The following is a 21,510-nucleotide window of genomic DNA, read 5'->3' as shown; positions in this document are numbered from 1 at the left end:
CGGCCCCAGCTGGTTTCTCTGGAGGCTGCACTGCCTCATCCCTTCCTGCTGCTCAGCCCACCCTTCCCAGCGCGGCTGAGTCACAGGGCAGCGTGGAGAGGCACCGTGTGCTCCCTTCCCACCCCCACCGCCCTGCTCAGCTGCTTTCAGGCACTGTTCTCAGTTCTGAAAATATTCCTGATGGATTGTGGGGTGCTGCTGGAGCCTGGCAGTGCCCCTGTCCTGCCGGGTGCTGAGCAGTGCCTGGCACAGAGCAGCCTCTGCTCCTCATTTGTGCCAGCCAAGCTCAGTGCCAGTCCCGACAGCAGCCCAGAGCAGGAGCACCCAGGGTGGGTTTGGGTGGGTTTGGGGTGGATTTGAGTGGATTTGGATGTGGTTGAGTGGATTTTGGGTGGGTTTGAGTGAGTTTGAATGGGTTTGGAGTGGGTTTGAGTGGGTTTGGGTGGGTTTGAGTGGGTTTGGGGTGGGTTTGGGTGGGTTTGGGTGGGTTTGAGTGGGTTTGGGGTGGGTTTGTGGTGGGTTTTGGTGGATTTGAGTGGTTTGAGTGGGTTTGGGTGGGTTTTAGTGGGTTTGGAGTGGGTTTGAGCTGGGTTTGGGTGGGTTTGAGTGGATTTGAGTGGTTTGAGTGGGTTTGGGTGAAGGGTGTATTTGAGTCCAAGGAGGTCAGAAGGAAAACTCTCCCAGTTTTTGCTCTCCCCACTTCGCTTTCCTTATTCCAGCCTGTCCTGGTGTGTATGAGAGGGGGAAATGCAGATTGCTGCTGGGTCAGCCCCTGGTTTGGCCTCCCCCAGCCCCTGTCCCAGTGCCCCCGGGTGAGGAACTGGTGCCCAACTTCCCCCAGTGCTGGCACCTCCTCGGGATGCTCAGCCGGGCTGAGTCAGGCCCCTGTGAGGGAGTTTGTGTTTCTGGGTGGAAATGAGCTCACATCCAAATTCCCAAAACCCTAAACTGCGGGCTGGGACTTAACCCTTTGTGTGCCCCGCTGGCTCTGCAGGGTTCCTGTGCCCCATCCACAGTGGCACTGTCCCTTGTGCCACCTCCTGCTGTCAGTCTTTCCCAAATTCCTGCTGGGATGAGCCAGGACAGCCCCTGGCCATGGGTCCTCCTGTCTGGGTGCTGCTTGTGGGATGCCCTGGGCACCTCATCCATGGCATCCTGTGCACCCCATCCTCACCGTGCAGTGCCCTCAGGGAGATGCCCCCACACCCTGTCTCCATAATGCCAGGGTTTGGGACAGGAGGATGGCCAAGGGACAGTGGGAACAGCCAGAGGTGACCTGGGGACAAGCAGTGGCATCAGCCTCCCTGCAGTGCCTTTGTTTCCCTTGCTAGAAGAGCCACCCAGGCCATTGCTGGCCCTGTCAGTGCCACCATGGTGCTTGTCCCTGTCAGTGCCATAGCTCTGGAGCCTGTGCTCCCCCCTCCAGCAGCCTGCCCCCGCTCACTAATCATTTACGAGCTAAATTAGTAATTAACTCCTCCCCCAGCAGCCTGGGCAAACTGGCCAGGCCAGCACACACTGCCCACGGGTCACCTGTGCCACCATGTCACAGCCACCCCCAGCATGGCACAGAGGGGCTGTCCCCGGGGCAGGGAGCCCCAGCACAGGGATGTGAGGCTGTGACCCCCCCCTCAGTGTCCCCAGGCACATCCCTGTCCCCCCTGGCAGGGGCACAGGGGACACTGCGTGGGACCAGGGGAGCTGGCCTGAGCCTGGCTGTCCCACGGGGCTGGGGCCCTGCCCTCACTGCCCGGGGGTTCTGCTTCAATGAGCTGCTTTGGCCTTTTTGTTTCTCTTAATTTTTTTCTGGACCGAGAGGAAAATTCCCTCTCTGGGGTGAGGCATCCCTGTGGCATCCATGCACAGGGGTTTGGGCACCCTGCTGCAGCCCCTGCTGTCACTCCACTCCTGGGACAGTGGCAGAGGTTGGGATGAGCTTTGTGCTCCCTTCCAACCCAAACCAATCTGTTATTCCATGATTTTTCATCATCCCGGGGGCCTTTTGCAAGAGCTGGGCTTCCAGAGGCACCTCAGCCCCTGCACAGATGGGAAGGGCAGGAGACGCCTGAGGGCTGTGGGTGCTGCACCATTCCGAGCAGATCAGCAGCAACATGAATTGAGATGAAAAATTCTCTTGGTGTCTCACTGGTGGTTGGGCCACGGCACACAGAGAGCTTGGGCAGAGTTGCTCAGTTGAATTCAGCAGTGGGAGTAACTCAGTGATTCTAGATGGACTTGACAGGCAAAACCTGGGGATTCCAAGCAGCAGCAGGTGGAAACCTTAAGGCAGTGGATTGTTGGATTGTTTTACTGCACCATTGGCACAATGGGCTGTGGCCTTGGAGGAGGATGCAGAGGTTCCCCCTGGGCTTGGCCAGCTCTGGCTGCAGCCCCTCTGGGTGGGGGGGTGTGAGCACACAGGGCTGGGGGGGTGTGGTGGAGAACAGAAGGGCCTGGGAGGTCTCCACAGCACAAGGGAGACCAGAGAGGGAATTTCATCAGGAGTTGTAGTGACAGGACAGGGGGGAATGGCTGCAAACTGAAAGAGGGTAAATTGGGTGTTATAAAGGGAAGAAATTCTCTGTGAAGGGGGTGAGGCCCTGGCACAGCTGTGGCTGCCCCTGGATCCCTGGCAGTGCCCAAGGCCAGGCTGAAGGGTCTTGGAGAAACCTGGGACAGTGGGAGGTGTGACAGGGGTGGCAGGAGGTGCCACTGGATGAGCTTTAAGGTCCTTCCAACCCAAATATTCCCCAGAGCTGGGTGTGCCTGTGCTGCTGCTGCCCCTCAGCCCCAGAGCTCTGCTCCCACTGCCCAGCCCTGGGGACACACCTGGGCTGAGCCACCTCCTGTCCCCATCAGGCTCTGTCCCACCAGGGACACACAGATACCCCTGTAGGTGCTGAGCTGAGCAAGAATGAGGAGGAGGAGGAAGGACAAGGAAATTTTGGAGCAAACCTGTGCAGGACTGACCTCCCCCTGGCTGGATGTGCTGACTGGGCTGCCCAGGGCTGAGCTGTTTCCAGCAGCACTCCCATTTGCACATGATCTCAAGGGCAATGAGGAAAACGAGCTCTGGACACACTGTGGTGCTGGGAGGGCTCTGTGTGAGGTGAATTCCTGGAGCTCTGCTCTCCTCCCCACCCTGCTGAAACAGCCTGCAGGCAGCAAGTGCAGCAAGAGGGATCAGAGCAAGGTCAGGGCTGGCCTGCAGAGATCAGGGCTCTGGGGCACACCTGCAGCTCATGGGTGGCTTGTCCCCAGGGCACAGAGCTGGGGCTGGCTTTGGGGAATGGGAGGTCAGGGTCAGAGCTGGCTGCTGTCCTGAGGGTGACACATCAGCCCTGTCTGTGCTGGAGAGATCCAGAGGAGCCACGGAGCTGCTCCAGGGCTGGAGCCAGGCTGGGAGAGCTGGGGGTGCTCACCTGGAGAGGAGAAGCTCCAGGGAGAGCTCAGAGCCCCTGGCAGGGCCTAAAGGGGCTCCAGGAGAGCTGGAGAGGGACTGGGGACAAGGGATGGAGGGACAGGACACAGGGAATGGCTCCCAGTGCCAGAGGGCAGGGCTGGATGGGATATTGGGAATTGGGAATTGTTCCCTGTGAGGGTGGGCAGGCCCTGGCACAGGGTGCCCAGAGCAGCTGTGGCTGCCCCTGGATCCCTGGCAGTGCCCAAGGCCAGGCTGGGCAGGGCTGGGAGCACCTGGGACAGTGGGAGGTGTCCCTGCCATGGCAGGGGTGGGATGGGATGACCTCCAAGGTCCCTTCCAGCCCAGAGCAATCCGTGATTCCGTGTGTGGGGCTGATTATGGGGCTGGAGATACTTCCAAGGGCAGGACACGGCCAGTGCAGGCTGCTGGACCAGCTTGGACAGTTTGCCTTGGAATCCTGAAGGCAGAATCCATCTCCTGCCCTGGCTGTGACCTCTGAGCACGCCAGGGCTGTGCCTGCCCTCGGGGCACCCACTGCTCCAGGGCTGTGCCCTGCCTGTCACCCTGCCCTGGCTGACAGCTCTGGTGGCAGCACTGCTCAGGGGCTGGGCAGGAGAGGAGCCTCCTGTCCTGTTTTCAGCCTCAGGCTGACCCGGGACAATGACACACCTGTGCTGCCCTGCTCTGTGCCCTGCTGTGCCCACAGCACAGCCTGGGTGATGCCAGCATGGTGTGGAGGACCTGGCAGGGAGGGTTGGAGCGTGGCCGGGAGCTGCTGTGGCCTGGCTGAGCCCTGTCCTTGCTGCCATCATCCCATCCAGCCCTGTACCCATCCCATTTTGGGGTTTGGGTGCCCAGAGCCCTCTGTGTGCCCTCTGGAGCTGCTGTGACCTGGCTGAGCCCTGTCCTTGCTGCCAGCACCCACCCAGCCCTGTACCCATCCCATTTTGGGGTTTGGGTGCCCAGAGCCCTCTGTGTGCCCTCTGGAGCTGCTGTGGCCTGGCTGAGCCCTGTCCTTGCTGCCAGCACCCACCTAGCCCTGTACCCATCCCATTTTGGGGTTTGGGTGCCCAGAGCCCTCTGTGTGCCCTCTGGAGCTGCTGTGACCTGGCTGAGCCCTGTCCTTGCTGCCAGCACCCACCTAGCCCTGTACCCAGCCTTGTTTGGGGTTTGGGTGCCCAGAGCCCTCTGTGTGCCCTCTGGAGCTGCTGTGACCTGGCTGAGCCCTGTCCTTGCTGCCAGCACCCACCCAGCCCTGTACCCAGCCTGGTTTGGGGTTTGGGTGCTCAGAGCCCTCTGTGTGCCCTCTGGAGCTGCTGTGACCTGGCTGAGCCCTGTTCTTGCTGCCATCATCCCACCCAGCCCTGTACCCATCCCATTTTGGGGTTTGGGTGCCCTGTGTGCCCTCTGGGCTGTGCAGCCCCTTCATGTCCCCCCTGCTGGAGCCACCACGTGTGCCTGAGTCACCGAGAGCAGGAGGGGAGCTGGGGGCTGGGGACAGAGCAGCTCTGTCACCAGAGGTGCTGACACAGGGATCCTGCCCAGCCAGGCGTTGGTGCTGCTGCTGCTCTGGGAGCCCCACAGTGGCTTCCCCCTGCCAGGAGCCAGCCCAGGGACATGCCAGGGCCTGTGCCAGGGATGGGTTGGTGCCAGGGGGAGGGTGTGGGGCTGGTCCCAGGGCATTGGGAAAGCGCTGGGGTGGGTGGGTGGCTGGGGACACCCAGCCCTGGGAGCTCCCTGTGGGTGCTGCTGTTTGCCAAGTGCTTTGTGCGTGTCTGAGCCCACACCCAGGTGGTGTTGGCTGCAGGGGTTCCCCTCCTCTGCCATGCTAGGGGGCTGTGTCCCCTGTCCCCAAATCCCTCCAGTTCATGGCTGGATGTGCAGCCAAAGCTGCTGGTGGAGGGACAGCCACTCGTGGGTGGCTTTGGTCGCAGAGCTGGAGCACAGAATGCTCTGTGCAGCCCTCAGTGCTGCCTTGTGCTGGCAGGGAATGCTCTGCACAGCCCCCAGCTCCTCGGGGAGGCTTTGCTCAGCCTGATGGACGAGCCAGGGGGCGGCTGAGGCGCTTCCTGAGGGTGACACATCAGCCCTGCCAGATGTGAGGGGTTGGGACACCCTCTGGCACGGGCAGTGTGGGCACCCACCCTCTGCTCAGGCACGGCCCCCACTCTTATATCACCCCCAGGTGTCCCTGTCCCTCTTGCTCCCCTGGGCTTGCCACCAGGGCTCCCAGGCAGGGAGCACCCAGCATGCCCCAGCACCCTGAGCATCCTGCTGAGCCTGGGGAGATTTAGTCACCTCTGCTGTTTGACTGCAAGCCTTGTTCCAACCTCTGCAAATAATTGACTTTTGCTTTTCCATGTGCTTAAACCCTCCTTAATTGGCCCTGCTGTTAATCAGGGAAGAATGAGTGACTAAGCTGTCTCGCCTGCCCGGGGAGCAGGGGCTCCTTTTTTCCCATGGACTGAAAGGAAATGAAACCTCAGAATGTCCTTTTCAATCTCAGCTCTCTGCATGGCTGCCCAGAGCCCTGGCCAGGATCACACAGCCTGGGAGACAGGAACTGCAACAGAGGTGCTGTGTGCAGGCCAGGAGGAGAGGCCAAAACCCAGCCTGAGGAATTCTGTGCTGGGATGAGCTGGGGTGTCCCATCCTGTGCTGTGAATTTGTGCAGTTTTGTGGGGCTTTGCCCTGGCCTGTGGTTTGCCCAGTGGCTGGCAGTGCTGGCATCTCCTCAGGGATGGGTTTATCTCTCCCTGGGCAGCATTTTCCTCTGGAGCTGCTCATCCCGTGGGGATTTGCAGCACCCTGTAGCAAAGCTGCTCCTTGTGCTGCCTTGGCTGCCAGCGCAGCTCCGGGCTGGCTCCTGCTGCAGATTTTGGCTCCTGCTGCAGATTTTGGCTCCTGTTGGAGGTTTTGGCTCCTGCTGGAGGTTTTGGCTGCTGCCAGGCCGTGCCAAGCCGGCGTGGGGGCTGTTTTGTCTGGGTCTGTGCCCCCAGCATCGTGCTGGCTCCAGCACTGGGATGCAGAGCCAGGATCCGTCCTCCCCGCGCCCATCGCCGGCGCTCCGGCCAAGCCTGAGCTGTCAGAAATCGTTGGAGGAGACTCAAATTCTTCATTTTTCACAGGCTCTGGGGCAAAGTTGACTGGGGAGTTCAAAGTCGAGGCTGTGTGTGCCAAAAGCAGCTCAGGGGGGAGTTGTTTCTGCAGCTTTGGGATGCTTCAGGATGGGGTTTTGGTGTGCAGAGGAGGTTGGGGCACGGGTGGGGAGGTGCTGGGTGGGTCAGGATGCCCAAGGGGCTCCTCTGGCCACATTGGGGCTGGCAAAATCCCATCCCTGCTGTTTGGGGTGGGTTTGCAGTGTGCCCCCACCCCCTGCATCCAGGGGCTGCCTGTGGGATGGAGGGGATCTCCTCCAGTGAGGGGTGCAGGGGGATGCCTGGCACCTCAGGCTCTCCCAGCACCTTGGACTCATCCCAGATTGGAGTTTGGGGTGCTGGTGGGGGTCTCTGCCTCAGGTGAGTGAGTGGGGAGGTCCAGGCTGTCCTTTCCCCTCACCTCAACCCCAATCCCAGCCCTGCTGCAGCCCAGGCTGGAATCCCTTTGTGTGGGATGGCCCTTGTGGGGCACAGTGGGGATTGGGGGGTGTCAGTGATGTTTGGGGGTGGGGAATGGGGGGCTCACCCCAATCCCTGCTACAGCCCAGACTGGGATCCCTTTGTGTGGGATGTCCCTTGTGGGGCACAGCGGGGTCAGGGGGTGTCAGTGATGTTTGGGGTGGGGAATGGGGGGCTCACCCCAATCCCTGCTACAGCCCAGACTGGGATCCCTTTGTGTGGGATGGCCCTTGTGGGGTACAGAGGGCTCAGGGGGTGTCAGTGATGTTTGGAGTGGGGAATGGGGGGTTCACCCCAATCCCTGCTGAGCACAGGCTGGGAGCCCTTTTTGGGGTGGCCCTTGGGGGGCACAGAGGGGTCACGGGGGTGTCAGTGATGTTTGGGGGGGATGAATGGGGGGCTCACCCCAATCCCTGCTGAGCACAGGCTGGGAGCCCTTTTTGGGGTGGCCCTTGTGGGGTACAGAGGGCTCAGGGGGGTGTCAGTGATGTTTGGGGGGGATGAATGGGGGGCTCACCCCAATCCCTGCTGAGCACAGGCTGGGAGCCCTTTGTGTGGGATGTCCCTTGTGGGGTACAGAGGGCTCAGGGGGGTGTCAGTGATGTTTGGAGTGGGGAATGGGGGGTTCACCCCAATCCCTGCTGAGCACAGGCTGGGAGCCCTTTTTGGGGTGGCCCTTGGGGGGCACAGTGGGGTCAGGGGGTGTCAGTGATGTTTGGAGTGGGGAATGGGGGGTTCACCCCAATCCCTGCTGAGCACAGGCTGGGAGCCCTTTTTGGGGTGGCCCTTGGGGGGCACAGAGGGGTCACGGGGGTGTCAGGGGTGTTTGGGCTGGGGAATGGGGGGCTCACCCCAACCCCAGCCCACTGAGGTGGCCGGAGCAGGGCCAGGAGCTGCACAAGGCACAGGAAGCTCCGGCACCGCCGGAATCAGCTCAATGTCAGGAATTTCCTGCTGGGGAGAGGAATCCATGAAATTAATGTGAAAGGCCAAAAAAAGAGATCATCCTGACCCTGAATCAGGCTCTGGGCTGCTCAGGGAGGGCAGGAGGGAGCGGGTTCTGCCTTGGTCCCTGCACCAAAGGCTGTTCCAGCATTGTGGATAAACTAGAACTCTTGAATAATTGATTAATACAATTAAGTAGAAGTTGTTTATTGTTTGTACTATAGATTTTATAAATCTACTCTTCTTCGTTGGTGTTTTCATTTTGTTCTTTTGTTTTCTGCCTTCATTTTTTACTGTTTGTGATTGGTTGCTGTGTAGGTGTTCTGCAGTCTTCTGTTATTTAGTTCTTGTGATCTTGGTATGCAGTCTCTCAGCTTCTTCGTTTTTATTTTAGTACAGTTGATGTTTTAGTAACTTTGGTGAATTTTGGGTTGCTTTGAGACAATTCTAAGAACAGTTACAGACAGTGTGGCTGGTGCACGTTGAGGCTTCAGTTGTTCAGATATATTTTTATATTCCAGCAGGCAGGAGGGGACTGGGGAGGGGTCTGGGTGGGCTCTGAGGGGTTCAGACCCCAAACCCAGCCCGTGCCTGATGTGGTTGTGCTGTCCCATTGCAGATGTGAAAAGTGAATATTATATGGCCCTACGCAGATATTTACTATATGTATTATGTTGTATTGATTAGTAATGCTGTATTAACATTTTAATAGTATGGTAAATGTAATTTTGTGGTTCAAATGGAACTTTTGTAGTTAAAATAGAAACTATGTATGTGGGATATTTTTTTAAAGAAAGGAATGAGGTACTCCCACCAAGACAGCAGCCACAGGACACCTAAATCCTTCAGAGAAGGAGGATTTATTACTCCATTATCAGAAGAAATGAACTTCTCCCCACCTCACTCAGCCATGAAGAGCTGTTAGGATTAAAAGGAAGAAGTTGACACTGACCAGACAGAATCCTGTGTTTGAATGGAATTTTTGCATCATGTATGAGGTGTATGAATATGCAACAGGCTGTTGCTTTTAAGGGTTACTCCTCTGTTAATGTGGGTCCTTTTTCAGGCTTATTTTGCCCAGAAAAAGGTACCCAGACTACCCGTAAATCTTCGTTTCTTTTGTCTCCATTGTCCTAATCTCAATTTTTATTACTCTAAATTAATACTCTAATTATTACTCTACTCAAATTTTTATTACTCTAATTATATTACTATTTTTATAACCACTTTATTACTATTAAACTTTAAAAAAATGTTAATATTTTTTTTTGTCATTTTTCCTGCAGAGAGGACGGGGAAGGTGCTGGGCGAGTTCTGCCGCTGCTACAAGGAGCAGTTTGGGGTCGCTCTCTTCAACAGCGTCCGCTATGAGATCGAGGGCGCGGGGAGCCCGCAGGCCCAGCTGCTGCACCGCAAGGTGAGGGCTCCTCCCAGATCCCTGTCCTGTCCTTCCCACAGCAGGGTAAGGCTCCATCTCCTTCCCCAGCTCCCTGTCCTTCCTACAGCAAGGTGAAGGCTCATCCCAGCTCCCTGTGCTTCCCACCGCAAGGTGAGGGCTCCATCTCCATCCCCAGCTCCCTGTCCTTCCTTCCACAAGGTAAGGGCTCCATCCCCAGCTCCCTGTCCTTCCCACATCAAGGCAAGGCCTCCATCCCCAACTCCCGGTCCTTCTCATGGTAAGGTGAAGGCTCATTCCAGCTCCCTGTGCTTCCCACCACAACTTGAGGGCTCCCTGTGCTTCCCACAGCAAGGTGAGGGCTCCATCTCCATCCCAGCTCCCTGTGCTTCCCACAGCAATGTGAGGGCTCCATCTCCATCCCCAGCTCCCTGTGCTTCCCATAGCAGGGCAAGGGCTCATCCCCAGCTCCCTGTGCTTCCCATAGCAGGGTAAGGGTTCCCTGTCCATCCCACAGAAAGGTTAGGGCTCATCCCAGCTCCCTTTCCTTCCACTGCAAGGTGAGGGCTCCATGCCCAGCTCCTCTCCATCCCACAGCAAGGTGAGGGCTCCATCTCCATCCCCAGCTCCCTGTCCTTCCACAGCAGGGTAAGGCTCCATCCCCACCTCCCTGTGCTTCCCACCACAGGGTAAGGGCTCATCCCCAGCTCCCTGTCCCTCCCCAGCCCTGGTAACTGATTCTGGCTCCACTTTAGGGGGGCTCATTCCCCTTGGTGAGTCACTGCTGGAGACTCCCCTGAACTGGCACTTCCTTTCTGTCCCCATCCCTGCTGGTGGCCCTGGGGCTCAGGTTCTCCTTGCTCCTGGGTGGAATGTGCCCAGCCCATCCTGGGGCCCTGTGCACTGCCTGGGCTGGGTTTGTCCCACCTCATGGAAGAGCACGCAGCAGGGTCAGCTGTGTGCCTGTCTGTGCTCCATGCCAGGGCTGCAGGAGCTCAGGGACCCCTCAGTGCCCCCCTGAGCAGCTGTGCCAGGCACTGTCCCCCTGCTCCTGGGTGTGAGTGCTGCTCCCACCTGGGCACATCCCCAGGGAGGCACAGGAAAGCCCTGGCAGGTGATTCCAGAGGTGGCTCTGAGTCTGATCTGCACCTGAAACACCAGCAAGATACAACAGCAATGAGAATATGGGGTAAACACATCTGCCTCTGGCCTCTCCAGCAATCCAGAGCTGCTGAAAAATCCTCCCTGGCACCCTCTGCCCCTGGCCCTGTGGCAGGGATTTGGGCACCCCAGCCCCACAGCCTGGCACACACCTGCCTGTCCCAAATATTTCCTGGGGCTGGGAGGAGCCCCCTGGGTGTGAGGAGGGGACGGCTGTGCTGGGGCTCCCAGGGTGCTGGTGGCTCCCCAAGGTCCCCAGAGCCGTGTCAGGGCTCAGACTGGGTTTTATTCCATCAGCAGCTGATCTGCCACGGTCTCTTGCCTGGCTAAAGGGATGGGATTGGTGCTGTGGCTCTGTGGGATCCTGCCTTCCCCTCCTCCCAAGGCAGATCACCTCAGCTGGGGCTGCTCACCAGCTGACGTGGCTTGGGGAGCTCCCTGGGGTGGTTTATTTGGGGTCCTGCCTGGCCAGGTTGGTGGAGCTGCTGTCTTTGAAAGCAGGAAGAGCTGTGATTGCACATGGCCACGGGCTGCTGCTTTTGTCTGGGGCTTGAAGGGGTGGCTGTGCTCAGGAATCTGGGCAGTGCCTCCCTGAGCTCAGCCTCCAGCCCTGGCTGCTCACAGGGGCCGTGTCCCTGACCCACCCGTGGAGGTGACACCTTGCCCAGGCACCAGGACACGTCCCATCTCCTCAGGGACCTGCCAGGGCCTGGGTGTGTTAGCAAAAACCAAGGAGTGGAGGTTCCTGGTGTCCTCAGCACCCTTGGGTGCCTCAGATGCCTTCAGCCCCACCCCCCCCCCCGGGAGGTGCCTCCATCCCCAGGTTGGTTGCTTCATCCAAAAGCTCCAGCAAGCAGCCCAGGAATGTCTGAGGGACAGCAGCGAGGTGAGGAGGTCAGGGACACTGCAAGTCTTGGACAAAACCCTGTGTAGAAATAGGAATTCCTGCTGCTCAGTGTCCTGTCTGCTGCCCAGCCCCTCCTAGGGACACAGCAGTGCCACTGGGATGTCCCATGTGCTGCCCACCCCCTCCCAGGGTCCTGGCAGTGCCACTGGGATGTCCCATGTGCTGCCCAGCCCCTCCCAGGGTCCTGGCAGTGCCACTGGGACATGTCCCATGTGCTGCCCAGCCTGTCCCAGGGTCCTGGCAGTGCCACTGGGACATGTCCCATGTGCTGCCCAGCCTGTCCCAGGGTCCTGGCAGTGCCACTGGGATGTCCCATGTGCTGCCCAGCCTGTCCCAGGGTCCTGGCAGTGCCACTGGGGCAGGGTGGGATCCAAGCCCTGGCTGGTCCCTGCTGGAGGCCACCATGGTGCAGGGTGGGTGGCCACAGCAGAAGAGGCGGCTGCTGCACGCTCCAGCCCTCACGAGAGCTCTCAGCTCTTGTTTATGTTCCTGAGATCATAAAAATTCCTGGGACAAATTGTTGGCTCCCTCAGGCAGGCTGTGTTTGGGGTGATGCAAATGCTGCTGGCCAAAAGGTGCTGCAGAGCTGGGGAGGGGCTGCACAGCCTGGGGGGCACGGGGTGTCCTTGGCCTGGGCCAGGCATGGAATCCTGGCATGGAATCATGGAATGTTTGGGTTGGAAGGGACCTTAAACCCCCTCCCATCCCGCCCCTGCCATGGCAGGGACACCTCCCACTGTCCCAGGCTGCTCCAGCCCTGCCCAGCCTGGCCTTGGGCACTGCCAGGGATCCAGGGGCAGCCACAGCTGCTCTGGGCACCCTGTGCCAGGGCCTGCCTGCCCTCCAGGTGGGTCACCCTTCCCAAAATCCACTCAAAATCTCTCCTAGTTTAAAAAAGTTGTTACTGATCCCAGGGAAGTCCAGAACATCTGAGCATCTTCTATGGGGTGACTTTGTGCTTTTCCTCTGCCCTGTCCCATCAGAAGACCCTGCTGGGCAGGGTTTGGTTCCTGCCACCTGCAGCTGCCCCTGGCAGGACCTTCTGGCAGTAGTGGCACACGGCCTCCCCCTGCCCCAAGGCAGGGAAATTCCAGCTGGGGCTGCCAAGAGCTGCTGGAGAGCTCAGCTCCAACCTTCCACCCAGCACGGGGAGCTGGAGGGGCTGAGCTTGGTGTGTCCCTGGGGGGGATGTCAGGTACAGAGGTGTCACCACCACGTGCTGGATAAGCCACCCCTCAGAGCTTTTCTAGGCCTGTGCCTGTGATGCCCCTCAAAACATCTCCCAAATGCACCAATTCAGGCACCAAAATTTGTGCTCCCGTGGGAGGTGATGCAGTGGAGACTCTCAGCACGGGCCTGGAGAAGAAACACCCACCTAGGACACCATGGCTGGACCTCACTGAGCTCCCCAGGGCAGAGCTGTCCCTTCCCTGATCCCCTGCTGTCTCAGTTTGAACAGACAGGTGTCTGCTAAGGAAGGCAGGAGCCTCCTTTGAAATGGAAAATGCAAACCTCCTCCCTCTGAATTATTAGAAATTTGAAATTAAGGGGGACCCTCAGGCAAAGGTATGGGAGCAGGAATAACAGTTCTTTACTATAAAAATTAAAATACAAATGAAATAGTATAAAAAAAGAAAACAAACCACTGAATCCAGCCTGTCCCCCTGTGTGTCAGGGCGGTGTCCCAGCCCCATGCCATGGGGGCTCAGCCCTCCTGCAGTGCCAGCTGTGGCTCTGCTGCAGCAGGGATCCTGCACAAGGGGGGAGTTTTCCTCTGCAGCTCCAGGGCTGCTGCAGATGGGCCTGGGCTCCCTCTGGCCATGCAGGGCAGCAGAAAGCTGCTCCTCTGGCAATGCAGGGGGCAAAGGCTGCTGTGCTGTGCCAGGCTCAGATTGGATCCAGGCAGGAATGCTTGGCTCCTCCCCTGGGCGCAGCATCTCCCCATGGGATGCTGGACTTGGATCAGCCCTGCAGGGACACTCAGTGGCCATGGACAGCAGAGATCTCCTGGAGGGAGGGTTGGCTGTGGGAGAGAGAAAGAAACAACTGCCCCATGGACAGCAGAGAGCTGCCCCAGCTCTGACAGATGGTGACAGAACACACATTGCTTGGCAGTCCAGGACACCTGTGCTGTCCCCTCCCTGCAGGTACCACTGGAGGACCACGTCATCTACTCAGGCAACATCTTCCAGTACATTGAGGAGAGCAAGAAGTGGAGGAACCGCTTCTGCGTGGTGCCCCACAACTACGGGCTGGTCCTCTACGAGAACAAACTGGTGAGGACAGCCCCCCTTTCACCCATCCTCAGCAGGGTCCACCCCAGGGGACACCCCAGGGGACACCCCATCCATGACCATTTCTCCTGCTCAGGCCTATGAGCGGGAGCAGCCACCCCGGGTGTTGGTCAACAGTGCTGGCTACAAGGTCCTCACCTCCGTGGAGCAGTACCTGGAGCTGGTCAACAACAGCCTGCCTGGTGAGGGCCCTGGTGGGGACCTTTGGGTGGGTTTGGGGGTGTGATCCCTGAGGGGCTTCAGAAAAGGGTGATTGTGGGGTGTCATATCCTTGGGAACCTTCAGAAAGGGGTGAGTTTGGGGTGCAGCATCCATAAAGGCTTTCTGGAAGGGGCAGATTTGAGGTGTAGCATCCCTGGGAACTACTGGAAAAGGTGATTTTGGGGCATAGCATCCCTGAGGGCCTTCAGAAAAGGGTGATTTTGTGGTGTTATATCCCTGGGAACCTTCTAGAAAAGGTGGGTTTGGGGTGTGGCATCTTTAAAGAACTTCTGGAAGGGGCAGATTTGAGGTGTAGCATCCCTGGGAAACTACGGGAAAGGCTGAGTTTGGAGCTGTAGCATTCCTGAGAACCTTCTAGAAAAGGGTGATTTTGGGGTGTTATATCCCTGGCAACCTTCAGAAAAGGGTGAGTTTGGGGTGTAGCATCCATAAAGACCTTCTGGAAGGGTCAGATTTGGGGTATAGCATCCCTGGGAACCTACTGGAAAGGCTGAGTTTGAGGGGTAGCATTCCTGAGGTCCTTCTAGAAAAGGTGAGTTTGGAGTATAGGATCCCCAAGGATCTTTTAGAAAACGTTTGGGGTGTAGCATCCTTAAAGACCTTCTAGAATGGGCAGATTTGGGGTGTAGCATCACTAGGAACCTGCTGGAAATTTTGGGGTGTAGCATTCCTGAGGACCTTCAGAAAATGGTGATTTTGGGGTATTATATCCCTGGGAACCTTCCAGGGATGTAGGTGTAGCATCCTTAAAGACCTTCTGGAAGGGGTAGGTTTGGGGCATAGCATCCCTGAGGGCCTTCAGAAAATGGTGATTTTGGGGTGTTATATCCCTGGGAACCTTCTAGAAAAGGTGGATTTGGGGTGTGGCATCTTTAAAGAACTTCTGGAAGGGGCAGATTTGAGGTGTAGCATCCCTGGGAACCTACTGGAAAGGGTGAGTTTGGGGTGTAGCATTCCTGAAGACCTTCTAGAAAAGGGTGATTTTGGGGTGTTATATCCCTGGCAACCTTCAGAAAAGGGTGAGTTTGGGGTGTAGCATCCATAAAGATCTTCTGGAAGTGGCAAGTTTGGGGTGTACCATCCCTGGGAACCTACTGGAAAGGCTGAGTTGGGAGCTGTAGCATTCCTGAGGACCTTCTAGAAAAGGTGAGTTTGGAGTATAGGATCCCCAAGGATCTTTTAGAAAACGTTTGGGGTGTAGCATCCTTAAAGACCTTCTAGAATGGGCAGATTTGGGGTGTAGCATCACTAGGAACCTGCTGGAAATTTTGGGGTGTAGCATTCCTGAGGACCTTCAGAAAATGGTGATTTTGGGGTATTATATCCCTGGGAACCTTCCAGGGATGTAGGTGTAGCATCCTTAAAGACCTTCTGGAAGGGGTAGGTTTGGGGCATAGCATCCCTGAGGGCCTTCAGAAAAAGGTGATTTTGGGGTGTTATATCCCTGGGAACCTTCTAGAAAAGGTGGGTTTGGGGTGCGGCATCTTTAAAGAACTTCTGGAAGGGACAGATTTGAGGTGTAGCATCCCTGGGAACCTACTGGAAAGGGTGAGTTTGGGGTGTAGCATTCCTGAAGACCTTCTAGAAAAGGGTGATTTTGGGGTGTTATATCCCTGGGAACCTTCAGAAAAGGGTGAGTTTGGGGTGTAGCATCCATAAAGACCTTCTGGAAGTGGCAAGTTTGGGGTGTACCATCCCTGGGAACCTACTGGAAAGGCTGAGTTTGGAGCTGTAGCATTCCTGAGGACCTTCTAGAAAAGGGTGAGTTTGGGGTGTAGCATCCTTAAAGACCTTCTAGAAGAGTGGGTTTTAGGATGTAGCATCCCTGGGAACCTTCAGAAAAGGGTGATTTTGGGTTGTAGCATCCCTGAGGACCTTTTGGAAAGCATGGGGTTGGGATGTATCCTTGAAGAGCTTTTAGAAGGGGTAGGTTTGGGTGTGGCATTCCTGGGGACCTTTGGGAAGAGGCTGTTTTAGGGTGCAGCACCCCAGGGTTGCTGGAAGGGATCATTTGAGGGTGTAGAGTCCCTGAGGGCCTTCTGGGAAAAGTGGGGTTTGGGTGTAGCCTCCTTGAGGACATTCAGGAATGGGGGGTTTTGGGATATTTTCTTCTTTTGGGTTTTTTTTTGGGCACCTTTGGGAAGTGGTGGTTTTGGGTAGTGGGGAGGGAGGGAGGGAGGGAGGGAGGGAGGGAGGGAGGAAGGAAGGAAGGAAGGAAGGAAGGAAGGAAGGAAGGAAGGAAGGAAGGAAGGAAGGAAGGAAGGAAGGAAGGAAGGAAGGAAGGAAGGAAGGAAGGAAGGAAGGAAGGAAGGAAGGAAGGAAGGAAGGAAGGAAGGAAGGAAGGAAGGAAGGAAGGAAGGAAGGAAGGAAGGAAGGAAGGAAGGAAGGAAGGAAGGAAGGAAGGAAGGAAGGAAGGAAGGAAGGAAGGAAGGAAGGAAGGAAGGAAGGAAGGAAGGAAGGAAGGAAGGAAGGAAGGAAGGAAATTGATAGGAAGGAAAATGTGTCCATGACTCTGTGACAGCCACATGATTTTTAATTACTTTTAATTTTACTTCTCAAATTTCATTTTTATTTCCTTTTGAGAAAAATGAGGCTTTTTGGGCATTTTTTAACGACTCCCAGCAAAGGCCTGGGAAGGAGCTGCAGGGTCTGTGTGTCCCTGCTGGACACCCCCAACCCTGCAGCTTCTCCGTCCCTGTCTGTCCCCCTGACACCACCCCCGCTTTCCCACAGGTGTGACACCGAAATCTGGGCACTCTCCCATCCTGAAGTGCCCCACGGATTTCCCCCTGGTGCTGTGGCACCCCTATGCCAGGCACTACTATTTCTGTGTGATGACGGGCAAGGAGCAGGAGAAGTGGCGGGCGGTGTTCCAGGACTGCGTGCGGCACTGCAACAACGGTGGGTGACACCTGGGGACACCGAGCCACCTCCTGCTCCACGGGCACCTGCTGAGGGCTCTGGGAGAGGGGATGGATTGCAGCTCATGAGAGTTGGGTGGGAGTTGTTGAGGAACTTTGGAGAAGGGAAGTGTAGCCACATTTCACAGAGAAAAGCAAGGCGTGGTTCTTCCCAAGAATATTTCTGGGTTTCACATTCTCTGAACTTCACATTCTCTGGGTTTCCTTCCTCAGAGAAAGGAAAAACACAGAAATATTCTTGGGAAGAATTCTGCCTTGGTTTTCTCTGTGGGATGTGGCTACAGGGAAGGATCCAGGGAGGTCCTTCCAGTGCCTGGAGGGGCTCCAGGAGAGCTGGAGAGGGACTGGGGACAAGGGATGGAGGGACAGGACACAGGGAATGGCTCCCACTGCCAGAGGGCAGGGCTGGATGGGACATTGGGAATTGGGAATTGTTCCCTGGGATGGTGTGATACCCTGGCACACAGCAGCTGTGGCTGGCCCTGGATCCCTGCCGTGCCCAAGGCCAGGCTGGAAGCACCCTGGGATGGTGGGACATGCCCCTGCCCACAGCAGGGAGTGGATCAGGATTATTTTAAGGTCCCTTTTAACCCAAACCAGTCTGGGATTCCATGACTGAGCATCTCATCAATGCCAGCATCACCCCCAGCTCCCTGGAGCATCTCTGTGCCCAGCTCCATCCTCTGCCCATGAGGAACTATTACCAAGAGCCTGCACAGAGATGGCTCCAGAGCTGCCTTGATGCCCATTTCCCACCCTGAGGGAGAAAATATTTGTTAATTAAAATCACCAAAACCCCAAATCCTCCTGAGGGCTGCCGGGGCTGTGGGCAGGAGTGCAGGGCAGGGGTGCAGGGCAGTGCAGATGGGTGGAGGCAGGACCTGCCTCCCACACCAGTGATACTCTGGCAGGAAAACATGATTTTCCTGCTTGGCTGTGGCCTGGGCACTTCTGGGCTGAGCCCCAAGTCCTGGCCATGCTTGGGATGGTGAGAAATTTCCTGAGGAAGGCGGTGCCAGAGCTGAAACCTGCTCAGAATCAGGTGTTTAGTGGGCATTTTAGACTCTGCCCAGTTTCTAAATGCTTATTTCATTCCTGGGAACTCTGGGTAGCCTCAATTTTGCCTCAGTTTTGCCACTGCTGCTGTAATAGGGTGGGATCTGGAGCCTGGGTTTCACTGATGTTTCCATCCCCCCACATTGGATTAAATCTGAAAAAAATCTCCTTTTTATTTTGTGCGGGGGGTGTCTGAGCTCACTGGGCTGAATGTGCCCCCTCCTTTGTGTGGGGCTGGGTGCTGTGACCCCTCATCCCTCTGAGGATCATTTCTGGGTGAGCTCAGCCCCCCAGAACCCCTCTGTGCTGGCTGGAGCAGCAGCTGGGAGCAAAACCAGCTCTGGATAAAAGAGGAATTGATCTCCTGCTAACAAACCCCCAATTTTCATCTCTAATTCCCCTCCCACCTGCTGGGTGCTGCTGTGAGACACAGGGGAGGTGGGAGCCCCTCCACCACCCCCTGTGCCAGCCAGAAAATCCTCTCCTCCCTCTCTTCCTCCTCAGCATGTGATGGAAAAGCCTTCCCAAGTGGGCAGTGGCCAGGGAGGGCTCAGTGCTGCATTCCTCCAGCCTGGATTTGTCTGTGACTTTGTTCTTCCTGCTCCTGGGAGCTCCAGGATCCTGTTTCATATTCCATGAAGGCTCTTTTGTTGTTGGAGAGCACTTTAGGTTGTTGGTTTTTATTTTTTTTTCTCCCCTAAATTAGAGGCTCTTTCTGCCTCTGGTTGTGATTGGTGTGGGAATGTTCAGCTCCCTGTCTCAGACTGTGTTTGTGTAACAGCAGCTCCTCTGTAGGGACTGGGGATGTGCAGCTCTGTTCCTCACACAGCCTGGTGTCCCTGCAGCCCCTGGCTGCTCCAAAACTGTCCCTTGGCCAGTCTGGTGTTACCTGGGGCTGGGCAGTGCCCACCCTGAGGGCTCCTGCCCTTGTTTCAGGATGGTTTGAGTTAAAAGAGGCCTTAAATCCCATCCAGTGCCACCCCTGCCATGGCAGGGACACCTCCCACTGTCCCAGGCTGCTCCCAGCCCTGCCCAGCCTGGCCTTGGGCACTGCCAGGGATCCAGGGACAGCCACAGCTGCTCTGGGCACCCTGTGCCAGGGCCTGCCCACCCTCACAGGGAACAATTCCCAATTCCCAATATCCCATCCAGCCCTGCCCTCTGGCAGTGGGAGCCATTCCTCCAGGTCCTTAACCCACATTGATGAAGGAAACTCAATAAATTTGCCCTGGGAAGTGGCACAGGGGCTTCTTGCACCAGGAGAGGGCACAGGGCTGGGGACTCAGGGATGTCCCCTGCAGGCCTGGAGGGAGTTGTCGCTGTCTCGGCTGTTTCAAAGACCTGGAAAGGCCCGGGGTGGCCTTGGACAGCCCGCGCTCCAAAGGACGAGGAGAGACTTCAGGGTTTTCCTCGGTCTTCAGTGTTTATTAGTTATTTATCTACAAGATTTTCTCTCGGCCCGACAGAGGTCTGCACAGCAGCCAGCCAGGAGCACACTGAGAGCCCCCGGGGCGGTCACCTATCTTTATACTCAAAATTACGTATAAGATATTTACCTATTTTCCCCAATACCTTTTACCCTTATTAACCAGTGCACTTTTAGTAAGAACCAATCCCAAAGTGCCAACATCACCACAGAAGATGGAGGCCAAGAAGAAGAAGAAGAAGGACAGGACACGCCCCAATTCCTCCATCTTACTTCTCTAGACCCCCCTGTACAGAAATCCTAAACCCTGTGTTTCACACTCTAATTAACTTATCCCTTCACCATTCACCCCAGTGAAATCCTCCCATCCTCATACAGGTGTCGTCTCCTGTGCAGGATCAAAGTCCAGCCACCAGACACTTCTGGCAACATTCCAGGACTCCCGAGCCCCCCAAGGGGTGGTCCCAGTGACCCAGTACATCAGTCCTGAGGTGCTGAGATCCCACAGGGAGTGACCTTGAGAGGGCTCTTGGGAGGCAAATCCTGCCCCAGGCCTGGCAGGGACAGGAAGTGAAGATTGTCCCACCTGCTCCCATGGATGGAGCAGCTCCAACCCCTGGAAGCTCAACCCAGCTCTGGCTCCCACCAAACACTGAGAAAGGAGCAGATTTTACTTTCTCAGTGGTTTTTTTCCCCTGATTATTAAGCTGCTCCTTAGCAAAAGCTGCTTAGGCTTGGAGTTAATTGTAATCACCTTAGAAAAGTCTGTGTGCACTGGGAAAGATCTGCTCGCTGCGCTGGGCTGCCCCTCCTGGACACCTGGCTGTGTCCCCAGCCCTGCCAGGTGTTGTGGGACATGTCAGCAGTGTCCTCAGCCCTGCCAGGTGTTGTGGGATGTCTGAACAGTGTCCTCAGCCCTGCCAGGTGCTGTGGGACAGGTCAGCAGTGTCCCCAGCCCTGCCAGGTGCTGTGGAAGGTGTCAGCAGTGTCCCCAGCCCTGCCAGGTGCTGTGGGACAATGTCAGCAGTGTGCCCAGCCCTGCCAGGTGCTGTGAGATGTCTCAGCAGTGTCCTCAGCCCTGCCAGGAGCTGTGGAAGGTGTCAGCAGTGTCCCCAGCCCTGCCAGGTGCTGTGGGACAGGTCAGCAGTGTCCCCAGCCCTGCCAGGTGCTGTGAGATGTCTCAGCAGTGTCCCCAGCCCTGCCAGGTGCTGTAGAAGGTGTCAGCAGTGTCCCCAGCCCTGCCAGGTGTTGTGAGATGTGTCAGCAGTGTCCCCAGCCCTGCCAGGTGCTGTGGAAGGTGTCAGCAGTGTCCCCAGCCCTGCCAGGTGTTGTGAGATGTGTCAGCAGTGTCCCCAGCCCTGCCAGGTGCTGTGGAAGGTGTCAGCAGTGCAGGGATGATCCCCTGGAGCCTCCCAGCAGGCTCAGATCCCATCCTGATCCCCTCCTTGGGGCATGGGGAGGGGAGCTGGGCTGCAGGGGTCTCCCCCAGGGGTGTTTCTTTCCCTGACAGGCAGGGACAAGGCAGGGGACATGTGGCACAGCTCCTGCCTGCTGTCCCCATCTCCTGGCTGTGGAGGCTCCCAGCCCTGCCCCTCCTGCTGGCTGGGGGTGGCACCCGAGCCCCCCTCGTGCTGCAGTGACTCACCCGGGACAGCCCGGCCCTGACTCACTCCTGAGGCCTCTTGGCCACTTTCCTCTTCCTTCCAAGCCTTGCTGCTCCCCACAGGGCCCCTCCGACTGCAGCCCCCCAGCTGGGGGCTCACTGGGTGCTGTGTGGGGTTGGGGGTCACTGAATCCCCATCCTGGTGAGCCCCTGCTCCTGCTGTGCCTTTGGAGCTCACTGAGCCCTCAGGTCCCCATGCACCATTTGTGGGTCACTGAGTTCCCATTTCCCCATGCACCATTTGTGGGTCTCTGAGCCCCCATCCTACCAAGTTCCTGCTCCTGGGTGCCTTTGGGGGTCACTAAGCCTCGATTTTCCTGTGCACCATATGGGGTCACCGAGTCCCCAGGTCCCTGTGCGTCATTTGGGGGCCACTGAGCCCCCATTTCCCCATGCATCATTTGGGGTCACTGAGCCCCCATTTCCCTGTGCACCATATTGGGGTCACTGAGTCCCCATTTCCCTGTGCACCATTTGG

At 57.1% G+C, this 21,510-nt stretch overlaps 1 protein-coding gene across 3 annotated transcripts in view; it reads left to right on the top strand.

The window, feature by feature from the left end:
- Positions 1-21,510, top strand: part of NIBAN2 (niban apoptosis regulator 2) — a 42,316-nt gene that overhangs the window by 11,041 nt on the left and 9,765 nt on the right. For 2 of the 3 annotated variants that reach the window (XM_058038371.1, XM_058038369.1), the window contains exons 2-5: positions 9,273-9,448; positions 13,598-13,726; positions 13,821-13,926; positions 16,700-16,867. In XM_058038371.1, coding sequence (XP_057894354.1) covers positions 9,273-9,448; positions 13,598-13,726; positions 13,821-13,926; positions 16,700-16,867 — 579 coding nt within the window. The remainder of the gene's footprint in view (positions 1-9,272; positions 9,449-13,597; positions 13,727-13,820; positions 13,927-16,699; positions 16,868-21,510) is intronic. The other variant, XM_058038370.1, reaches the window with a different exon arrangement.

Source organism: Melospiza georgiana, chromosome 20 (genome assembly GCF_028018845.1).
Source record: "Melospiza georgiana isolate bMelGeo1 chromosome 20, bMelGeo1.pri, whole genome shotgun sequence".
NCBI lineage: Eukaryota > Metazoa > Chordata > Aves > Passeriformes > Passerellidae > Melospiza > Melospiza georgiana.
Note: the sequence above shows the minus strand (reverse complement) of the source record. Positions and strands in the feature narration are given on the sequence as shown.